This window comes from Bos mutus, chromosome 26, assembly GCF_027580195.1.
Source record: "Bos mutus isolate GX-2022 chromosome 26, NWIPB_WYAK_1.1, whole genome shotgun sequence".
Taxonomy (NCBI): Eukaryota; Metazoa; Chordata; class Mammalia; order Artiodactyla; family Bovidae; genus Bos; species Bos mutus.
In genome coordinates this window covers 30868506-30892903 of record NC_091642.1, presented here as the reverse complement: position 1 = coordinate 30892903, position 24398 = coordinate 30868506, and the positions used below count along the sequence as shown (strand labels likewise).

Here is a 24398-nt window from a genome sequence, read left to right as displayed (position 1 = left end):
TGCTGTAATCACTTATGAGTTCTAGAAAGATTTTTGGATTTTTACATAGACAGTCATGTTACCTGAGATCATCTTCCTTCCCAGTTAGTGTATCTTTTCTTTCCTTTTCTTGTTGTTGTTGTTTGTTTGCGTGCTTGTTTTTTGATTAGCTATGAATTCTAGTTTAATGTTGAAAAAATGAGGTGAGAGGGACATCCTTGCCTTGTTCCTGATCTTAGTGGGAAAGTTTCTAATTTCTCATTGTAGGTATGATGTTAACTATAGGTCTTTTATAGACCATCTTTATCAAGTAAGGAAATTCCCTTCCTCGTTGTTCCTAGTTTCTGAAAGTTTTTATCATGAGTGTGTGTTGGGTTTTATCAAATTATTTTTCTACATCTATCTATGGATATGATCATGTGATTTTTCTTCTTTAGTCTGACATAATGGATTACATTAATTGATTTTTGAATGTTGAACCAACCTTGCATACCTGGGATAAGTCTCACTTGTTTCTGATCTGTAACTCTTTTTATACATTGTTGGATTTGACTTGCTAATATTTTGTTGAACATTTCTACATCTATTGTTTTATGTTAAATCAATTAAGAATGCGAAAAAAGATTTTTATTTTACCTTCACTTATTCCTTCTCCAGGGACTTCCCTGGGGGCTCAGTGGTAAAGAATCCGCCTGCAGGATTTGACCCCTGGGTCTCCCTGGAGAAGGAAGTGGCAACCCACTCCAGTATTCTTGCCTGGGAAATCCCATGGACAGAAGAGCCTGGAGAGCTATAGTCCATGAGGATGCAAAAGAGCCAGACATGACTTAGTGACCAAACAACTGCATAACATTCCTTCACCAGTTCCTTCTCTTTCCTTCTTTATGTATATCCAGGTTTCCAGCCTGTATCATTTTCCTTTTCTCTAAAGAATCTTTTAAAAACAATTCTTGCATGGTAGGTCTATTGGCCTCAAAGTGAAAGTAGCTCAGTCATGTCCAACTCTTTGCGACCCCATGGACTGTAGCCTGCCAGGCTCCTCTGTCCACGGAATTCTCCAGGCACAAATACTGGAGCGGGTAGACATTCTCTTCTCCAGGGGATCTTCCCAACCCAGGGGCAAAACCCAGGTCTCCTGCATTGCAGGCAGATTCTTTACAATCTGAGCCCCCAGGGAAGACCATTGGCCTCAAATTCCCTCAATTTTTGTTTTTGTTTGTCTGAGAAAGTATTTCTCCTTCATTTTTTTAAAGATTTTTTTTTTTTAAATGTGGACCATTTTAAAAGTCTTTATTGAATTTGTTACAATGTTACTTCTGTTGTATGTTTTGGGTTTTTGGCCCTGAGGCATGTGGGATCTTATTTCCCCAGTCAGGGATCACACCTGCATCCTTGCATTGGAAGGTGAAGTCTTAACCACAGGACCACCAGGAAAGTCCCTCTCCTTCATTTTTTGAAGGATACCTTTGCAAGGTAGAGTATTCTGGGGTTTGGTTTTGTTTTTTTTTTCTCTTAAAACTTTACTTTCTACTTACTTGCATTATCTTAGAAAAGTCAGATGTAATTCTTTACTTCTCACTAGGTTAATGTTTTTTCCTCTGAATTATTAGGATTATATTATTATTATTAGGATTTCTTCTTTATCTTTTATTTTCTGCAATTTAAGTACATATGACTAGCTGTAGTTTTGTTTTTGTTTGTTTTGACATATATCTTGCTTGATGTTCTCTGAGGCTCCTGAATCTGTGCCTTGGTATCTGGTATTATTTGGGGGAAGTTCTCAGTCATTACTACTTCACATATTTATTTTGTTTCTTTCTCTTTTTTCTTCTGATAGTCCCATTATGTGTATGTTATACATTTTGCAGTTACCCCATAGTTCCTGAGTAGTCCGTTGTTGTTGCTTTTTTCCAGTTTCATTTCTCTTTGCTTTTCAGTTTCAGCATTTTGTATTGAGATATTCTCAAATTGAGATTTTTTTTCCTAAGCTGTGTTCATTCTGCTAATAAGCTGATCACATACATTCTTTATTTCTGTTCTTATTTCTATTAAGTGCTTTTGACTACCAGCATTTTATTTTGATTCTTTTTTAGAATTTCTGTCTCTTTGCTTACATGGTCCATCTACTCTTGCATGCTGTCTACTTTATCCACTAAAGTGAAGTGAAGTGAATTCGCTCAGTCGTGTCCGACCCTTTGTGACCCCATGGACTGTAGCCTACCAGGCTCCTCCATCCATGGGATTTTCCAGGCAAGAGTACTGGAGTGGGTTGCCATTTCCTTCTCCAGGGGATCTTCCTGACCCAGGGATTGAACCCAGGTCTCCCACATCTGAGCCACCAGGGAAGTTCCTAAAGCCCCTGACATATTAATCATAGTTGCTTAAAATTCCTAGTATGATAATCCCAACATTCCTGCCATATCTGAAGCCTGCTTCGTCTCTTCAAGCTGTGTTTTTTTGCCTTTAGGAATGTCCTGCAGTTTTTTCTTTCTTTCTGGCCACTCTGTGAGGCATGTGGAACTTCCCAGAAACCTGTGCCCTGCCCTCTGCAGTAGAAGCTCAGCGTCTTAACCACTGGGCCACCAGGGAAGTCCCATACACTCTGTAATATTTTCTTGATAGCTGGGCACGGTGTACTGGGTAAAAGGGACTGCTGAAGATAAGCCTTTAGTAATGTGGAGTAGGAGTGAAGGGAGAGGAAGTGTTCTATGATTCAATGATTATGTCTCAGCCTTTTTGGTGAGACTGTGCCTTTGGACTGTGAACTTCACAAGTGTTTTTCAGCTTCCTCTCTTAGGTGAGACAAGAAGGCTAGAGTGGGCTGGAGTTGGGTATTTCTCTTGCCCCTAGGTTGGTTTGGCTTAACCCAGCAGGTTAAGCTCTGAAGGCAGACTGTTAAGAAAGAATTCTCTGGTATATTTCAAATGATTACTTTTCCCTTCCCCTTGCCAAAAACATTAGGAGATTTTTCTCTGATATTCACTGTGAGAACCTCCTCAAGGTAAAACTCAAAGGTGTGTGGGGTTCCCCTATAACTTGAGGGCCTTGGATCTGTTTTTGTTTTTTGTTCTTTGGCCACTCCTCACAGCATGTGGGAATTTTAGTGCCTAACCAAGGATTGAGACTATGTCCCCTATATTGGAAACATGTAGTCTTAACCCTGGGACTGCCAAGGAAATTCCAATCCTCTTGAATCTTTTTGATGTCTCAGACTTGACTGAGACTCAGTCATCCAGAGGAGATTTGTTAAGATCCAGAAGCAAATGAATGCTGTCTTGGAGGGATTCACAAAACTGCTTTTTACTGATTTGATTAAAAATTTTGATGAAAGTAAGCTGGAGTTGCTGATGTTCAACCTTAACAATGTGGACATGAATGACTGAAGATAGTATTTATTTACAAGATGGGCTACTCCCCAGACCACCCTATCATTCAGTGGTTCTGGAAGGCTGTTCTGCTGATGGATGCTGAGAAGCATATCCAGTTACTGCAGTTTGTCACAGGAACATCCTGAGTACCTATGAATGGATTTGCCTAACTTTATGGTTCCAGTGGTCCTCAGGTATTCACAATAGAACCATGATGGAGTCCTGAAAAACTGCCCAGAGCGCACACATGCCTTGAATTACCTCCAAATGAACCCTTTGGAAATTTTCGAGAGAAATTTCTCAGGGCTGTGGAGGATCCTCCAGGATTCGAAGGTGGATTAAGCGTCCCCTGCCTTGGGATGGTTGGTTGGTTGTGGAGTGAGTCCTGCTCGCACGTTTGTATTTGCCTAACAGACTTAACAGTGGCGGTGGCAGAAGAGCAGTCTCAGGGAGTGAGTGACTCTTGGAGCAGAGCTTTCGCTTGTGCACTTGCCCAAGTTCAGATATGGGATCTCAGTCCCAGGTCACATTCTCGCATTTTCTACCACAAATTATCAACAGGGTAATATCCACTGAATACACTAATTACGTTTCAGGAGGATTTATTCTACTGATGTTATGCCGCTGTAGGCAAGGCCCTTAATATTTTATATACTTTAAAAAAAAAAAAACCCTCTCAGTGACCCTGACTCTCAAAAACTGAACCTCTATCAATTAGTCAATTATAGTTCAGTTTTCTCTACCTTGGCACTGATTCTGCAGAAATTGTAGTTCATGGATTTTTGTTCTAGTAAATCATGATTCCCTGTACTCACCTGGCTCCCCAGTTTAGGGGACAGCAGTTTGCCCTGTGATCTCACTTCTCTTATCCTTCTTAGAAAAGTTGCTGACTTTTCAGTTTGTTTAGCTTGATATTTGTTAAAATGGAATGGTAACTTCAAGCCACTCACATGCCAGAACCACCCACTTCTTTTCTCATTTAATATTATATGTATATTCCATCTGCGTCAGTACATATTCTATAATCTAAGCATTTGTTCTGATGAAATTTAGATCCTCTACTCTCTTCTTTTGGCTATGCAAAATATGTAAGTACAAACAAGTAAAAATCCTGCTTGTCTTGGTCAACCACAAATTGACACCTGCCATGGGTGCTTGCCATCTACCTCTATAAGAATTAAGTTACATGCTGCGGCAGCTGCTGACCTCCAACACCCCTGAAGGAGTTTAGGGTGGAGAGCAAAAATGAGGCATTCTACTCCAGGAAACTGGCAGGACAGGTCTTTAGATAGATATTCTCAGGAGCTGATTTTATGAGCCCAATTCTTGTATCTCCTCATATCTAAAAAGCTCAAAAGTTCTTCACAGTGACGATAGTTTCTCATGACTAGCAGAAACTTCACGAGACCAGCAGAAACTTTCTACAAAAAATATGTGCTTGAGTGTATGTACTCTCCTTTTGCCAGCATCGCATATATACTGTCTTTTCCCCTACCTCTTTGGAACAGTTTCTCAGAGCTATCTGAGGTGCTGTTCCCTGGGCTGCAGTTCTCACATTGCCCCAAATAAAACTTAACTTGTAACCCTCGCATTGTGCATTTTTTTAAGTCGACATTTTAAAGCATGATTATAATTTATGTTAGTCACCTTTGATTCCTCTTACTTGCAATAGACAGCATGAAAGTTTTCATTTTATTTTTAGAAAATGATCCTGTTCACACCATACCACTCATCCGGTGGTCTTTTAAAGCCCGATGAATATTACCAAGCATAGCTAATTTGCTGTCACAACTTACTTGCTAGCCAAACTCAGTGAATAAATCCTCCTCCATTCACTTGAGAAATAGAGGTCTAACATCATTATCAGAGAATAACTTAGGTCTTTTGTTAGATCTGCAACAATGGTGTTGCTTTTCAATCAAATTTTTAAAAGAATAAAACTTGCTTAGAGTTTGGCAACTTATAAATCTTGATTTATGTAATGGATCATTTAAATGTTTTAATTGTCTAACTTTTAATAACAGTTTCTTCTTTTGCCTTAGAGTTCTGAAGGGGTGCAAAGTGGAATTCTGTGTTAATTTAGAAGCTTTAGTATGCTAGCCAAGGAAAGCTGACCCCTGTATGCTGGAGGTTTTTGCTTTCCGTTTTAAAGCTCCTTGGATGTTGTCCTTCATTGTCGTTTAGTCACTCAGTCGTGTCCCACTCTTTTGCAATCCCATGGACCCTAGCCCTCCAGATTCCTCTGTCCATGGGATTTCCCAGGCAAGCATTACTGGAGTGGGTTGCTATTTCCTTCTGCAGGTGGTCTTTCTGACCCAGGGATCAAAGCTGCATCTCCTTCATTCACAGGCAGATTCTTTACCACTGGACCACCAGGGAAGCAGATACTATCCTTTATTAAAGCCAGAATTTCCTACAGAGGTTTATGCATTTTTTTTATCATCCCTGGTAAAGGAATTTGATTTTGCAAATGTTGACAACTAATGGGTAAACATGAAAAAAACTAATGGTTTAGAGGGAGGAAGAAGGCTCTGAGCCTTAGAATTGCACATTGGTATATGTGCAGTATACACAATGTACTATAACTCTGATCAGAAGCACATGATGATAACAACTTCTGAAACATACAGTTTTAAATGCCAGGAAATGTAACCCAGCAGGACCATATAGGGCCTTTCTGGAACAGACCCCTCCCTCGTATCCTCTGCTGAAGTACCCAGATAATAGTATCTGATGCACGTTTCCTGAGTCGTTTCACAGATGCCAAGTTGGAGAAGACTCGAGAGTTCCTTGGACTGCAAGGAGATCAAACCAGTCAATCCTAAAGGAAATCAGTCCTGAATATTCATTGGAACGACTGATGCTGAAACTCCAATACTTTGGCCACCTGATGCGAAGAACTGACTCATTGGAAAAGACCGTGATGCTGGGAAAGATTGAAGGCAGGAGAAGAAAGGGACGACAGAAGATGAGATGGTTGGATGGCATCACTGACTCGATGGACATGAGTTTGAGCAAGCTTTGGGAGTTGGTGATGGACAGGGAAGCCTGGCGTGCTGCAGCCCATGGGGTCACAAAGAGTCAGACACGACTGAGCAACTGAACTGAAAATCACAACATGGAAGAGATTAACTACTTGATAATCATGAGCACATAGCTCCCAAACCTCCTGAAGTCTTAACACTGCCCTGTTACCTCACCATCAACCAATCAGAGAGTCGTGCATGAGCTGATTGCCTACGCAGGATTCCCCTCCCTCGGGTCACTTTTCAAAATGCTTTGCTGGAGCCTAGGGATGAGTTCTGTTGTTTTGAGTGGTACCTCCCCTGGGCTCCTTGCTTGACGGCCTGCAGTAAGTGCTGCACCTTTCTTCAGCACAACCAGCTCAGTAGACTGGCTTTACTGTGCACAGGCCAGTGGACCCAAGTTTGGTTCGGTAGCAGAAATGCCAGAATTATAACAGACAAAAGCAAATACACAAGGCTAACAAACACAGATTTCCTGTTGTCTGGTAACAGCCACAAAATGGATTCCTGTCAAATGCCACTTGGCAGAAATTGCCACTGATGAATGGTCAGACATCCAAAATCCCACATTGCTGGTACCAGAGGAGAAGACTCATTTGATAAACAAAAATCCGAAAAGCCACTTGGCTAGTGAGAGCCAAAAAGCTCAATACTGTTTATACCACTCACCCGAAGAGCCAGGAAAGGTAAGCTGTGGACCCTGCTCCGTTGGAATGAGGTTTGTTTTCAGGCATGTACTTCTCTTGGGCTCTGATAATAGAACTCAGGTGGGAAAGTCGATAAAGCTTTCTGGGTGATTTACTCTCATCGCTGCTTCCTACTTTCTATTTTCTTAGAACATATTCTGCCCTGCTGCCTGCTCCTACCCCTCCAGCCCCCAACTTGCCCTTTCCAAGGATGGCTGGGTGATCTTACATCCCATGAAGGTGGAATTGCACTAGAGGGGTTCTCTCAGCTCTTCTGCATCTGCCTTAACTTTCTGTAGGTGAAAGCTTAGAAAACCTCAGTGTTCACTCTCAGCTCTCCTAACTGCCTCCTTCCATTTTGTTGTACTGTTCTCGGCACTTGGTAAAACTGGTGTGGCAAAGAGTTTGGGACTGTGCAGTCTTGAAACCGCCCAACTCAGATGGGACTCAAACCCAGCCAAAACCGAGGTTGGGACTTGAACCCACGGGCTAGGACTCGAATCCACTGTCTTTTAATTGATATAGCACACCTGGTCTCAGGACTTAATGAAGCTCAGGTTCTCTTTGTTTCAGCACGGAGGAATTCAGTGAGAGGCAAAGTGATAGGTAAAATGTGGGTTTACTTAGAGATACATACTCCACAGACAGAATGCTGTTCATCTCAAAAGGTGAGAGACCCTGAAATATGGGGTGGTTAGTTTTTACAGACTGGGTAATTTCATAGGTTAATGAGTGGGAAGATTTTTCCAACTATTTTGGGGAAGGGACAGGGATTTCCAGGAACTGGGAAAACGCTTTTGGGCTTTTATGGTTGGCCTTTGTACTGTCATGGCACCTGTGGGCATGTTATTTAGCATGCTGATATATTACAGTGAGGGTATAATGAGGCTTAAGGTCTAATGGAAATTGAATCTTGTGCCATCTTGGACCTGATCAGTTCTAACTAGTTTATATTCAACTGTGTCATTCTTGAAGGGCTGTGCCCTGCCTTCTCTCCTGTTTCACTCTTTCTTGGGCTCCTCTGTCAGCCCCACGAAAGACCTAGAAAAGTCTGTTAGAAAATAGACTGATTTATCCTCAACCCCCTTTGTGGTAGACTTCGCCTCCCTGCTGCATTTCAGCAGAGATGAAAGCTGCTGTGGCTCTCTTCTGTGTTATAAAGGTCTTGTTTCCGAGTTTTTGTTGGCAAACTTTTCATTAAAGGGTCAAATAGTAACTATGTGGGGCTTTGTGACCCAAGAGGCAAAACTGAGCAGTCTTTTTTTTTTTTCTTCTTTAATTTGGCTGTGCTGGGTCTTAGTTGCAGCACACAGGATCTTTGCTGCTGCATGAGGGATTCTTTTAGCTTTGGCATGAGAAATATCAGTTGTGGCATGTAGGATCAATCTAGTTGCCTGACCGGGGATGGAACCCAGGTTCCCTGCACTGGGAGCAGAGTCTTAATCACTGGACCACCAAGGAAATCCCCAAATTAAGTAGCTCTTATTGAAAGGCTGCTCATATTGAAGAGTCTTTTTCACATTTTATAATTAAAAATGTAAAAATCAGTCTCAGCTCCAGGGCCAGACAAAAATATAGGGGTCAGATTGATTTGTCCCATGGGTGAAAGCAATCTCTTGTTTGGTTCATGTAGATTTCTTTGTATCCTCACTGGTGAGTTTTTTAAAAATCTATATAACGATGTCATCTTTCCAGCTTGTTTCTGTTAGTATGGTCAGAGGGCTGTGCCAAAAACCACTACGCTAATGTCATGCCTTTATCTGATCCTGGATCTGATCTCATTCCAAGACCTAAATCATTTTCTTTTGTTATAGACACATAGAAAAGTGTGGAAGTTCATCTCACAGCTATCTTCTCAGAAGATAACTAAATGACTTTGAATAAAATATATATATCATTCAGGTGTTAATAGTCCAGAACATATCCACTGGTACTAGTGGCAAATATTTTTATCATTTGTGAATTTGAATAACCAAATTATATTTAACCTTAGGCCAATCATTAAAATATAGTATAAATTATACACATATGTATGTGTACATTAAAGTAGACATTATTCTTTTGTTAGTCTCTGTTGATAGTCTGTATATAACCACAGAACAAAGGGCTTTCTTGTGTTCACAACCAAAATGGTTCCACTTAATCTTCCCAATGATGGTGTTTGCACTTTAATATGTTGGTAAGCATGTCTGGTTGCCATTATTGTAGAATGTCCTAATTTTTGAAAGAACATTTGCCTTACTAGGGGAAGCAGATAATGGGGAATGTCCAAGAAGTTTCAATCTAGAAACACTTAGAAATGGTTCAGTTCAGTTCAGTCGCTCAGTCATGTCTGACTCTTTGCGACCCCATGGACTGCAGCACGCCAGGCCTCCCTGTCCATCACCAACTCCCGGAGTTTACCCAGACTCATGTCCATTGAGTCGGTGATGCCATTCAACCATCTCATCCTCTGTCATCCCCTTCTCCTCCTGCCCTCAATCTTTCCCAGCATCAGGGTCTTTTCAAATGAGTCAGCTCTTTCACATCAAGTGGCCAAAGTATTGGAATTTCAGCTTCAACATAGAAATGGTTAAGATGGTAAATTTTACATTACACGTTTTTTACCACAACACAAAAAAATTTGCTTTAAAGATATTATTACATAAATAAATCCTGACAATTATGTAAACATCAGAAAATACAAGCAAAAAGGAAAATAAAATCACCCAGAATATTTTATTGCATGGATGGATAAATCATATGTAGATTCACAGTTGGATTTGCTATTTTATAACCTGACTTTTCAAGCAAAGTTTACACTTTTTTAGTTGTTTTTTTCTGGCTACGTTGGGTCTTAGTAGCTGCGCAGGGGCTATATATAGTTGCAGTTAGCAGGGGCTGTTCTTCCTTGCGGTGGGTGGGCTTCTCATTGCAGTGGCTTCTCTAGTGGAGCATGGACTCCAGGCATGTGGCCTTCAGTAGCTGCAGTGCACAGGCTCAGCAGTTGCAGCTCCCAGGCTCTGGAACTTGGGCTCAGTAATTGTGGCACATGGGCTCAGTTGCTCTGTAGCTCTGGGATCTTCCCAGACCAGGGATCGAACTGGCATCCCCTACATTGCAAGGTGACTCTTAACCATGGACCACCAGGCAAGCCCTTACACTATTTTTAACCATGTTTTAAATTCTATGTTCTTAATTGAAAATGCAGAGAAGTAGGATATTTCACACTTCTATAAACTCTAAGACCTCAAGGCAGAAGTGCAACGGCACATTTAGGGGTACATGCCTTTCTGTCAATGCTTCTTTTTTTAGGTCATGTGTCCTCAGGAGAAGGAAAGTCTCCTCCACTCCTGATTTGTCAGCCAGCTCTACTGACGTCTTTCAAGGTTCCTTTCAGGTATAAACCCATCTATAGAGGCTTCTGGTACTTTGGAAACAGGTGTGTCTACCTGTCCCTGGGGCTTTTTAGTCACATGTCTATCTACTGGGTAATGTGAATACTCATCTGAGCAAGGTTAACGATTAAATTGTTGAGTTAAAAGGTCAGAAGACCTGCTGTTTGTTGGAACATCAGAATAGGAGATAAAGAACCTCTTGAAACTGGCCTTCTACCTTCTCTGAGGAAAAGAATAAATAAGAAACAGCATAATCATACAAGAGTCTTCATCCCAGAAGTGATCCAGGAATCATGCTGGATACTTTCTGCAACTCTACTTTTTGGGTAAGTAAATCACACTTATTCTCACTGACTCTTTTCAGCTCAGGATAAGTAGCAGATTAGCTTAGAGTGACCACTAATAAGAACTAGAAAAGTTAGATATGCAGTTTGTCTAAAGCTCAGGGGTTTTGTTTGTTTGTTTGTTTAAAGATAAATCATATTCTATGTGGGTGAGATAATGTATTTATTTTTCTAAGATACGTTTATCGCATCCCAAACTCTTTTCTCAGAATAGGTAGCTGCAAAATTGCCTTCTCTAAAGAGAAATATGGGAAAAGCTTCCAATTTCATTAATCTTAGGAGGAATTGTTTGTGGAATAGGAGGAAGAAGAGATTATCTATGTTTGAGTTTTATTGAGAAATGTTGATGTTGAAATGATACTGATATGTTCTGCCAATTAGTGAGATGGACTACAAGTTGAGGCTAGGGATGCAAATTTGGGCATGAAGAGCACTGAGACAATTTTCGAACCGTTAGAGCAGAGAATAAGACAGGGTGAGCAACAGTACCACATGGTTTAGTGAAACAGAAATTTAGGGATTTTGAGAAATCCTGGTTGGCAGACTCATAGCATCAGAATCAACTGGAGTGCTCGTTAAATTAGCTTAACCATCTTGGTAATTCTTTCACATTCTAAAGTTAGATAATTTTACAAGGAGAGCGGAATGAGATAGCGGAGCACATGGACAGCACTTCCCATCCTAGAAAGAAACTGGGCCCCAAGGTGCTCGAGGCCCAGACGTGGATGATGCTGAAAGCTCAGCTTCTCTGTCAACCAGTGCCAAACTGAATCTCAGAGACAGAGTTCTGGGTGAAGTAGAAAAGAATAGCTTTCTTTCTTTGCCAGGCAGAGGGGGCCACAGTGGGCTCTTGCTCTCAAAACCGTGCGTCCCACCTTGCAGAAGATAGTGAGAAGTTTTATAGTAATTGTTCAAAGAGGATGTGACCAGCTCCTGGACATTCTCCTGATGGGTGAGTGGTGAGGAAAGTAGAAAAAGCATTGTTTCCAGCTGGCCTGGGGTCTGCGTGCTTGTGGCCAGCTTGCTATCTTTAATCATTAACTTCTCCCACCTGGAGGGGGTTTCAGTATCTGCAAAATAGCTCAAAGATATTGTTGTGTGTATCTGTTGATGGGGAAGCAAGGACCTTGTCCCTAGGCTGAGCTTGACCAGTTTGTTTTCCCTCTTATCTCACATCCCCTTCCTTCCCTAATTAAAAACTGCTTGACTCTGCCCATTGGAACTCAAGGAAGTTTCTGGAGGCTGAATGAAGGCTGTTTCCTATAAGGCTTTGTGCCCAGGAACCCCACCGGGCCCTGCACAGTATCGTATACAGCACAGGAAAGGGGGGCTTACCATGCCCCAGGATCGCACCAAGTCATCTCAAGAGAGTTCTGAGAATCATTTGACAGATCATCTTGGTCAGGGAACCTCAATCTTTAAAGAGTGTGCAAACAGCTGTACAAAGCAAAAAATGTTTGCAAGAAGAGAAAGATCTACCCTCACATGACTCAGATACAAGAAATGGTGCCCCCACCTTCACCTCCCAAGATACTTCTGTTTATTGCAGGATGCAAAGTCTAGTAGGAAACTTGGTGGGAATAAGCCTTCCCTCCAATGTGCTGCTGCTGCTGCTTAGCCTAAGGCCCCTTCAGGTTCCAACTTAAGCCCTTGGGGCCGTAGGAGATTAATTGCCCTAGTGTAAGTAAGCACTCTGCTGCCTGCAGGTTTGGTGTTTGCCTGTGAGTTTGGTCAGTGCTAAGAACTAGAATACGTTTTTATATCCTAGGATTATTCTCCTCTTTGGATTGTGGAAGGGTCCCTCTTCTTCCCACAACTTGGCAGATGTAGTGAAATTAAATCTGTACAGCTGGTGGAGAAATTCACTTAGAATCGCAGAAAGAACGGTTTTTAGAGGTTTGTATCATTTGGTCAAAAAAGTCGCCAACTGGCATTAAATGGTGATGTTTATATCAATGGAGTTGGATAGGAAAATACAGCTGGTTGAAGGGTCAGGCTAAATAGGGATATAGAACTGAGTTAGAACTGTTTGGAAGTGAGGGTAGGGGTGGTAGTGGGCTGGGGGTTGGTATTCTCTCTTCAAAAATGCATATATCCAACAGTCACTCCATTTTGCTCCCCCAGAATTCCTCGTTGTTGGATAGCCCGGAGGTGGACCTGCCGCTTTGTTTTGAGCAGACTGTTCTGGTGTGGATTCCCCTGGGCTTCCTTTGGCTCCTGGCCCCTTGGCAGCTTCTCCATGTATATAGATCCAGGACCAAGAAATCTATCACCAAACTCTACCTTGCCAAGCAGGTAAGGGAACTCTACTATTTTCAAACGAATTTTGTAGTATGCAGTAGAGAACATTTCTCGGTGGTTCAAGTGTCTTCTTCCCTGTCTGGGCCAGTTTTCCCAGGTTCTGCTGTCTCAGGTAGAGCCGTGCTCTGGAGGCCTCTGCTTCCACCTGCCCTGTGCCTCACTGACCCCTGCCATATTCCCTAGTTAAGATTACTTTGATTTTTGCATAAGAATGACTCTGAAGTCTTATGGATATTGGACGCCAGAAACACCAATGATGAGTAATCAGTCAGTTGAATAGCTGTCTTTTCAGCCTTTGAGAAGCAAACACTGGATTATCTTTTTGCTGCATGTGTGTGTGCTCAGTTGTATCCAATTCTTTGTGACCCCACGGACTGTAGCCCGCCAGGCTCCTCTGTCCATGGAATTTTCCAGGCAAGATCACTGGAGTGGGTTGCCATTTCCTCCTCCAGTTGATCCTCCTGACCCAGGGATTGAACCCACATCTCTAGTGTCTCCTGAATTGGCAGGCAGATTCTTTACCACTAGCGCCACCTGGGAAGTGCATGAATGTATCTTCAAGCTGTTCTAATTAATCAGGAGACTGTAATTCAGTTGGCATCTACCATGAGGTAAAAATGAACTAAGAAAAGTGTCTGCACCACTCAGGCAATCCAAATATCATTCTTCTCCACAGACTTGGATCTGAAATAGGGCTTCCGTTCCCCCCAGAGTCAACCCTGGGTCTGGGTGGTCACTCACCGTAGAGGAAGGATGGATATGTGCTCACTGTGACCTGCCTGAGCAGGGAAATAATGGAAAGGGCTGCAGGAGAAAGCCCAGGAGGAATGAGTGTAGGTGCCTCCCAGCCGACTGCACTGATTAATGCAGAGAAGAACTTGTGGGAACGGGGAGATCTTCAATTGAGCTTGTAAAGCTCCCTCTTAGTAACTATCACCTGCTGCTTTTCACTAGGGTTTTTCCTATCTTGTCCTGATTATTAAATAGGATTTTAGACAGACAAATTAGATTTGGTGTTCTATGAGCATACAGATCAATGAACCCAGGTTGTTGCAGCCTAAAAAGAAGGCAGGAAGAAATTTGTCCAGAGGAAGTTGACTTTGCACAGACACTCTGAGGTGGTGGCGGGCCTCGTCTACTCTGGATAGAACAGCCTGGGAGGGCTTGGAGCAGGGCCGCTGTCTCCCTCGTAGAGCTGAGTGCCTGGCACAGGGCCAAGCACTTGGCATGGCATTTGCTGAATGCTGATAAATCCATTCTAGGAATAGGAATGGGATCAAGAGTGGGTCATTCTGAACATCAAACATCACACTTCAGTACCTTGGGGATGAGACAGATCTTCTGGCTAGTCAGTCAAGTTAGAGAGCTATCATTTTCTGGAGCTTCTAAGCAAAGGTTGGATAATCAGTAAATCAGTATCCCATTTCTTATAGCTATTAACTTTAAAAAACTTTATTGAGAAATAACTCACATATCTTATAATACAATTTTACCCATTTAAATACAATTTTTTTTTAGTATTTTCATGATCTGTGTAAGCCATCACCACAGTCAATTTTAGAACATTTTCCTCCTCAAAAACAAATCCTTTATTCATTAACCCATATCTCCCCACCTCCCCTAGACCTAAGGAACCAATAATCTACTCTTTGTCTCTGCAGTTTCCCTGTTCTAAACATTTCATATGATTGAAATCCTATAATATATGATTGAGTGGCTTCTTTTACTTGTTATAAGGTTTTCAAGGTTCACACATGTTGTTCAAGGCTCAACCATGATATTCCATTATATGACTATATCACATTTTGTTTAACTTTCATAACACAAACCTCTAGATAAAACTCAATAGATAAAAATAAAAGCAGTGTATTTGTTTTTTTTTTTATTTCTATAACTAATGATCCACTCACCCTTGCTCATAGCTTATAATTTATGCTTTTTTTGTCCTCCACCCTGAGTGAAAGGTACAGATTAGCTTCCTGTTAAAAATTTCAAGATTCCTCTGAAACAGTCCAAAGTATAACTCCTCAGAAAATAAAAATTCACTACTTCTATGAAATTCACCTTCTTCTTGGCTCAATCCTCAGCTTGATTTCATATCTTCACTTCCTATTCTACTTGCCTTTGGGCTGTTCCTCTCTGACTCTCTTTTTTTTAAAAAAGTATTTCACTGCATTTCTTGGTATGTGGGATCTTGTTCCCTAACCAGGGATTGAGGGATGTTAGTTCCCCAACCAGGAATTGAACCCACATCTCTTTCATTGGAAACATGGAATCTTAACCACTAGACTGCCAGGGAAGTCCCCTCTGACTCTCTTCAATTGTTATTGTTGTTTGGTCATTAGTGCAGGGTTTATCTTATCTGGACTAAGTCAATTTGTTTGACTAACCTGATGAGAGACTACCAGTTTGTTCAAAGGTGCACCCTTTGCTAAAGGGACCTGTGCCCAGCACACATGTGTACCTGTGGCGGATTCATTTTGATATTTGGCAAAACTAATACAATTATGTAAAGTTTAAAAATAAAATAAAATTTAAAAAAAAATGAATGAGTGAATGAGCTCATATTAAGTCCTAGGGGAACAAGAAAGGAGTTTTGTTCTAGAGGTTATGAAGTAGGCTGAGGTCAGATATGCAGCAAAAATGGGCTTATTGTTGAGTCAGTGAGATATGGAAGTCATCTTCAAGTATTTGTAGCAGTTTAACATAGGAGATTGTCTAGCTCATTCTGAAAGTGTCAGTCAGTAAGATTAAGTTGGTGTAGGTTGTTCCAAGGGAGCTAACTTTAGCTAAACATACAGAACTTTTTCTTTTTGTGTGTGGATGATTTAGCTTTTTATCCTTTATTCTTACATAAGTTTAAAGAAAATCAAAGATATAGAAATTATTTTCCATTCAGCTGTATCAAAAGTTAAGAACTTAAATTTGAGACAGCTTTATCAGTTGACTTTTCTTCGAGAGGGTTTTAAATAAGTTCAGTTGGAAAGACCGTTACAAAGGTGGAGGAACTTTCTAATTGTAATAACGGTCTGAGAGTAGAATGGTCTGCTGGGGGTATAGTTCCTGAAAATGTTGGAACTGAAGTTACACATTTGTCTTCCAGAGAAGTGATGAAAATAGACACCCTATGTAATGGGTCAGAAATTCAGTCAGAGTGCTTTCATAAAGCCCTGGGGAAAGGAAGACTGCAGAGGCGGAAAGATATTAAATATAGCCAAACCACTTTTTTTTTTTTTTTTATAATACCAATGAGGTTGTGTCCCCTTAGGAAGTTGAGTTCAGTAAACTCCATGTGCACTTGAAGCTCCTCCAGTGATTCAGAGATCGAGTGCAAAGCCTATTTAAGGACTTGGTAATCATTAAACAGGGCTTCTCTCGTGGCTCAGCAGTAAAGAATGCCTGCAGTGCAAAGACGCAGGTTCGATCCCTGGGTTGGAAGGATCCCCTGGAGAAGGAAATGGCAACTCACTCCAGTGTTCTTGCCTGGGAAATCCCATGGACACAGGAGCCTGGTGGGCTACAGTCCATGGGGTCACAGAGTCAGATACAGTTCAGCGACTGAACAACCACAGCAATAATTAAACAACCATAAGGTTCCCTTGAATGGGATTAAAAATTATTTCTGATTATAAACAATGCATTTCTGTAGAAAGCTTGAGTATGTGATTATTGTAGAAATTTTGTTGACTCTAGGGAAATAGAGGAGGAAATCATTGATAATTGTTATCACTCTGTACTTCTGTTTTTAACGTTTTTGGATGTTTCCTTTTACTCTCTTTAAAAAACTAAATAAAGACAAATGAAAAAATCACTTCCGTCAACCCTCTACCTTCTAGTTTTATTCTCCAGAGGCTGCCATTTCAAATTATTTTGATGGCTACCTCTGTATCTTCAAATAATGTTTTCATTCTGTGTTCCTTGATCCATCAACTTCAATAAAGATCTATTTATGTCCTCTATAAAAGACAAGGAATTTATTCATTGACCCAACTCCCTAGCTTCCTTTGCCTCTCTTCCTCTCTCTCTCATATCAGATCAGATTAGATCAGTCACTCAGTCGTGTCTGACTCTTTGAGACCCCATGAATCGCAGCACACCAGGCCTCCCTGTCCATCACCACCTCCCGGAGTTCACTCAGACTCACGTCTATCGAGTCAGTGATACCATCCAGCCATCTCATCTTCTGTTGTCCCCTTCTCCTCTTGCCCCCAATCCCTCCCAGCATCAGAGTCTTTTCCAATGAGTCAACTCTTCGCATGAGGTGGCCAAAGTACTGGAGTTTCAGCTTTAGCATCATTCCCTCCAAAGAAATCCCAGGGCTGATCTCCTTCAGAATGGGCTGGTTGGATCTCCTTGCAGTCCAAGGGACTCTCAAGAGTCTTCTCCAACACCACAGTTCAAAAGCATCAATTCTTCGGCGCTCAGCCTTCTTCACAGTCCAACTCTCACATCCATACATGACCACTGGAAAAACCATAGCCTTGACTACACGAACCTTTGTTGGCAAAGTAATGTTTCTGCTTTTGAATATGCTATCTAGGTTGGTCATAACTTTGCTTCCAAGGAGTAAGTGTCTTTTAATTTCATGGCTGCAGTCACCATCTGTAGTGATTTTGGAGCCCAGAAAGATAAAGTCTGACACTGTTTCTACTGTTTCCCCATCTATTTGCCATGAAGTGATGGAACTGGATGCCATGATCTTCATTTCCTGAATGTTGAGCTTTAAGCCAACTTTTTCACTCTCCACTTTCACTTTCATCAAGAGGCTTTTTAATTCCTCTTCACTTTATGCCATAAGGGTGGTGTCATCTGCATATCTGAGGTTATTGATATTTCTCCCGGCAGTCTTGATTCCAGCTTATGTTTCTTCCAGTCCAGCGTTTCTCATGATGTACTCTGCATATAAGTTAAATAAACAGGGTAACAATATACAGCCTTGACGAACTCCTTTTCCTATTTGGAACCAAGCTGTTGTTCCATGTCCAGTTCTAACTGTTGCTTCCTGACCTGCATACAAATTTCTCAAGAGGCAGATCAGGTGGTCTGGTATTTCCATTTCTTTCAGAATTTTCCACAGTTTATTGTAATCCACACAGTCAAAGGCTTTGGCATAGTCAATAAAGCAGAAATAGATGTTTTTCTGGAACTCTCTTGCTTTTTCCATGATCCAGCGGATGTTGGCAATTTGATCTCTGGTTCCTCTGCCTTTTCTAAAACCAGCTTTCTGTTCTTCTGTAGGTTATACCTAAAAATCTGCCGTCAATTTAATTGGCCATGCCATGCAGCCTGTAGGATCTTGGTTTCCCAACCGGGGATTGAATCGGGGCCATGGCAGTGAAAGCCCAGAATCCTAACCACTGGACTGCCAAGGAACTCCCCTCCCCATGCCCTTTTTTCCCCTTTAATTTTAGACTCTAGTTCTTCCTTTCTTCTTTCTTAATTGAGGCATAACATTATATAAGTTGAAGGTGCACAGTGTATTGATTTGATACATTTATATATTTTGCAATATGATTACCACCATATCCTTGGCTAACTAACACTTCTATCATGTCACAAAATTATCTTTTGTGTGTATGTGTGAGAGACAGAGAACATTTAAGATCTAGTCTCTTAGCGACTTTGAAGTATGTAATACAATGTTTTGACCATAATTGCAGTGCTGTGTATAACAAACTTGCGGTTAGAAGATAAATTCTGGAGATCAAATGAGATTTTTTTTTCAGTTTATAGTATTTTTAAAAACTGAGGCACAATTGACATATAACATTATTAGTTTTAGGTGTACAGCATAAGTTTGAAATGATCTAGTAAGTCTAGTTAACATCCATCACCATATATAGTTGCAAAAATTTTTTTCTTGCAATGAGAACTTTCAGAATCTACTTTCTTAGCAACTTCAAATATGCAGTACAGTATTGTTTACCTATAGTCACCATGTTTCATTGTGTTTTCCACTTGAGCCCCTTTGTGTAAGACAAGAAAATTAGTGCCTCCAAATTTCTTGGAGAACAGCCTCATATAAAATTTTCAGAAAAAAACAATAGTAAATAAAGTCTTTGGGTCCCTGCTTTCTGAAAATGTTGATCTGGATATGGAATGCTAGGTTGAAACATTTTTTTTCAACTCTAAAGATGTTGCTGTGTCATTCCTCAAATCTTGTGCTACCAAGTTAGAATTCTTCTCATTCCTTGTTATCCTCTCTAGAAAGTTTTATCCTCTTTGTTCTTGATGTCCTGAAATTTCATGAGTGTGTTTACATGGGTCTTTTTTCATTCAATGGATTCTACATTGTTAATCTAAAGACTCATGTCTTTCTTATATCTGGGAAATTTTTATATATTAATCTTTTCATTTTTTTCCTCTAATTTTATAATTTTAAAGAAGTTTAGAACTTCTTTTAGATATTGGACTCTTCGAATTGATCCTCCTTCTCAACTTTTTTTTTAAGATACTTTAAAAAATTCTTATTTTTGGCTGCTCTGGGTTTTCGTTGCTGTTCATGGGCTTTCTCTGTTGCAGCGAGGAGGGGGCTATTGTCTAGTTGCAGTGCTGGGCTTCTCACTGCTGTGGCTTCTCTTGTTGCAGAGCACAGGCTCTAGGACGTCTGGGCTTCAGTAGTTGCAGTGTGTGGGCTTAACTGCCCCATGGTATGTGGAATCTTCCCAGACCAGGGATCAAACCCATGTCCCTTGCATTAGCAGGCAGACTCCCAACCGCTGGATGACCAGGGAAGTCCTCAACTTCTTTCCAGAATTTCTTTTTCTCTTTTCCCCTGTGTTCTGAGAGATTTTCCTAAATTTTTTCTTTTAATCATCCTAAAGTGCCTTTATTTTAGCAATAATGGGTTTGATTCCTGAGAATCACATTCTTAATTCCCGAACAAGAAAAAAAAAAATTGGCCAAGCAGGGTGGCCTGTGAGTTCTTAGCTCCTTGAGTAGGGATTGAACCTGTGCTCCCTGCAGTGGAAGCACAGAGTCCTAATCACTGGACCACTGGGAAAGTCCCCTGAATATACCTTTTTCTGACAGCAACAAATTTGTGGATGCAACATCTTCTCAAGTCTCTTACAGGACATTAATTTTAAAATAATTTGAAATTCTCTTCACTTAATTTCTGTTTGTTCCATCTCAGAATCAGTTGTTCTGTTTCAGTATCTTGGCTATCTTCTTCACTAGTACTGATTTTTCTCAACTTTCGGTGGTTATTGGTGTTCTGTTTGCACTTATAAATAGGGGACTAAGTCAATGAACGTGTGGCTGCAGTAGGTTTCCTGGCAGTATCTAGATCCACTTCCCCAGGCGGCCTCTTCTTGATGGGAGGACTGCCTGTGAGCTCTGAGTCCTGGACCACTGTCTGTACTCACTGGCTTCCCTCCAGAGCAGGATGCTAGGCGGTGCCTCTCCACCTCTGACTGCAGAGTGAAGATGCATTTACCCTGGAGCACCATTACCTGCCCTGTCCTCCTCCCAGAAGGATTCAATTTCTTTAGCAAATACTTCTGTTTTAGCCAGTTTAAGGATGCTGGTGGATTATAGTTGTCTATGGATTTGCCTGATGGTTTGGGGGTGGGTGAGAGCATAAAGGGACTGATATAACTGTACCAGTTCACACAACATCAATGGAAACTCACTTCTGTCCTGTTTTCCATTCTAACTCTCTGCCAGGGTGGACTAGAAAGAATAGATTTATAGTAAGTCAAGACTCTGTCTTGCAAGTTATACCTATTGGCTTAAGTGACACATTTTATTATCTTATAAAACAGGAAGTCCAGTGCACCTCCTGGATTTGGTAATATAGCAATTCAACAGTATCAACAGGTTGATTATTTTCATCTTTTTTTCTGATAACCTCAGCACATCAAGCCACTTACCAAGCCAGCACGTGATTGCAGGATGACTGTAGCAGCTTTCACATACAAATGCAGTCATACAATATTTGCCCTTTTGTGTCTGGCTTCTTTCACTTAGCATCATGTTTTCAAGGGGCTCGTTCATGTTGTAGCATGTATCAGTATTTCATTCCTTTTTATGGCTATAGGTCTCACGATTGTACAGGTTCGATATCTTGCTTATCCACTTATCAGTTGATGGGTATTTGAGTTTTTTCCAGTTTTTGTCTATTTGAAAAATGCTGTTAGGAACATTTGTGTACCAGTTTTTGGGTGGACATAGGTTTTCAGTTTTCTTGAGTATGTATATGCTTAGCAATAGAATTGCTGAGTCATATGGTAAATCCATATCTAATATCTTGAGGAACTGACAAATGTTTTCAAAGTGGCTATACCCTTTTACATTCCTGCCAGCAAAAAAAAAAAAAAAAAAAAATCTGGAGCATAGCTGATTTATAATGTTGTATTATTTTCAGGTGTACAATATGGGCTCTAACACTCGTCCACACCAGTACTTGCTATTCATCTTTTTGATGGAGAATATAATATATCTACTATCCTAGTAGGTATGAAGTGGTATCTCATTGTGGTTTTGATTTGTATCTCCCAAGTGATTAATGACGTTGAGCATTTTTTTTCATCTGCTTTTTGGCCATTTGTATACTGTCTTCGGAAAAATTTATTCTTTGCATAACCCTTTATGCATTTTTAAATTGGGTTATTTGTATCTTTTTGCTGTTATAAAAAGTTCTTTACATATTCGGGATATATGTATCACTTTGATCAGTGAAGGGAACCTTTTTCAGAAGCTCACACAAGACAGTCCCCACAAGCTGCCCCTCAACTTCTCTTTGGCCAGAATTGTGTCACATGTTTGTGGCAAAAGCAGTCCCAGGCCAGAGGAACCGGATCACCAGGATTGGTTTTAATTCACTTCATAGGGTTGGAGATAGGTGCAGTTTCTACCCAAGCCTATGACTGAGCTGAGTAGGGTTCATATTTTACAAAAGTGGGGGTTCTGTTAGGAAGAAAATGGCTTTGAGGAGGCAACTGTACCAGTCAGGGTCCTCACAGGAGGCAGATGGCTGAGGCAAAGTAAAGTGGTGAGAGGAGGTTGTATTTACAAAGAGACCTGGGGCTTAGCAGTGAGCTGTTACCACTCCAGGCTCTAACGGACAGTGGTGGAGAGTGAATCTGGTGGGGCAGACGGAAGACACAAGCGTAGCAACCAGCGATGTCTATCTCAGGCCCCCTTCCACTGCTTTTTCTTGTGTATATTTTAGACCACGGTTTTCTCTGCTCTTTTACCTGATGCTATTGACACGTTTGTGTTTTGTTTTCTAAAACTGCCTGGTTTGCCAAGCTCACTCACCCTCTTCCATTCATAGACTCAGCACTACTATGGGTTTATTTCTCAGGTACTTCTCTTCTATCAAATCAGTGGGATAGGAAAGGCTGGGAAACAAGTATACTAAACCGGATATTTTTTAAATGCTTTTTATTGTGGTAAAATTCACATACTATAAAACATACTATTTTAACCAGAGTTAACTATATGGTGGTACTAAGTGCGACTCTTACCATCATCCATCTCCAGCATTTTTCACTTTCCTAAACTGAGACTCTGTCCCCACTAAACACTAAGTTCCCATGACCTCTCCTCATACTCCCTCCTGCCCTGGCACCTACCAATGTGTTGCGTTGGCCAAATACTTTCTGACTCTATGAATCTGACTATTCTAGGTACTTCATATAAGTGGAATCAAACAGTATTTGTCTGCACCTGCTGTACAGTGAGGCTTCCCTGGTGGCTCAGACGGTAAAGCGTCGGCCCACGACGCGGGAGACCCAGGTTCGATTCCTGAGTCAAGAAGATCCCCTGGAGAAAGAAATGGCAATCCACTCCAGAACTCTTGCCTGGAAAATCCCATGGATGGAGGAGCCTGATAGGCTACAGTCCATGGGGTCGCAAAGAGTCGGACACGACTGAGCGACTTCACTTCACTGTATAGTGAAATGTATTTTTATAAACCTGATATCTTGAACTGGAAACTCCTGTCTTTTTCTGTGCGTACTTAAAAAACATAATTGAATTCATTGAATGCAATGTTATGGTCTACTTTTTTGCACCTGAGTGTTAAATCACTTCAGTCGTGTCCAACTCCTTTGCAACCCCATGGGGCTCGCCATGCTCCTCTGTCCATGGAATTCTCCAGACCAGAATACCGGTGTGGGTGGGCATTTCCTTCTCTAGGGGAATCTTCCCAACCCAGGGATTGAACCCAGGTCTCCTGTATTGAGACAGATTCTTCCCTGAAAGCATTGCCTAGTGTTATCAACATTATTCTTAAAACATAATTTTTCAACATAGTTTTGATGACTAAAAAATAGCTTATCACATGAGTATTCCATAACTTATTTTAACAACTCTTTGTAATAGTGTCTTCTTTCATCTGTAAAAAAGAAATAATAATCACAAGCCTCAGTTAAGTAGGTGGAAAACCAGAAGAGCTGAGTTCTCACCCACTATAACTGTAGCAGAGCCCAACAAAGAAGAAGAAAGCCTCTTCTTCGTAGGCAAGGACTCGGCCAAAGAAAAACCGTGGCTTCCTTGTGTACTGTAGCCCTCCCAGTTTCCTTTTCCTCTTTATGAAAGTGTTCTCCTTCCCATGTCAGAGGGGCATGTGGCTTGCCATGGTTTCAGACTCCAAAATGCAATCCTCTGTCGAATAAATTGATTTTTGCTGGAGAACTTTCTGGCACTTCTTTCAGATCAATACAACAAACCCCTCCACCACTGTTTTGGGTTATTTTAGGTTTTATAAATTCTTCACTATAAAGAAAGAGACTTCAGTTAACATTCTTGCACTTAAATATTTGCCTGCAATTCAGATTATTTCCTCAGAATAGAGTCCCAGAAATAGAACTACTATATCAACGTATACAAGCAACTTAAAACTTTTGAAACATAACGGAAAATTTTTTTAATTTAGGAAGGTTTTTTATCACATTATACTCTCACCATGGAAGTGTGTTAAAGTGCTTAGCTCTGTACTTTTGCTAGCACTGAGTAACATTTTTAATTTTATAAGCAAAAATGACATCCTATTATTTTATTTTGCATTGCTGTAATAATGTGACTGATTTTTTTAAAATGGTTAAGAATACAACTTTTTAAAAATGTATAATGTGAGAGTTGTGAGTTGTTTTATTTGGGGCAAAATGAGGACTATAGCCTGGAAGACAACATCTCAGATATCTCTGAGAAACTGCTCCAAAGAATTCAGGGGGAATGTCAGTATATATGTGACTCTGGTGAAGTGGGAGTGCATGCAGTCAAGCACATATTTTTTGCAGAAGGTTTATTCTAGTCATGAGGAGCAGATGTCTCCATGAAGATTTTAGTGCTTTTCTAGATATGAGAA

At 40.8% G+C, this 24398-nt stretch overlaps 1 protein-coding gene across 1 annotated transcript in view; it reads left to right on the top strand.

Annotated features, from left to right (window-relative positions):
* Positions 1 to 10604: 10604 nt before the first annotated feature.
* The window catches only part of ABCC2 (ATP binding cassette subfamily C member 2), a 72518-nt gene continuing 58724 nt past the window's right edge, over positions 10605 to 24398 (top strand). The window contains exons 1-2 of the mRNA XM_005892063.3: positions 10605 to 10762; positions 12905 to 13075. Of these exons, the coding sequence (XP_005892125.2) occupies positions 10730 to 10762; positions 12905 to 13075 (204 nt within the window). The 5' untranslated portion in view covers positions 10605 to 10729. The remainder of the gene's footprint in view (positions 10763 to 12904; positions 13076 to 24398) is intronic.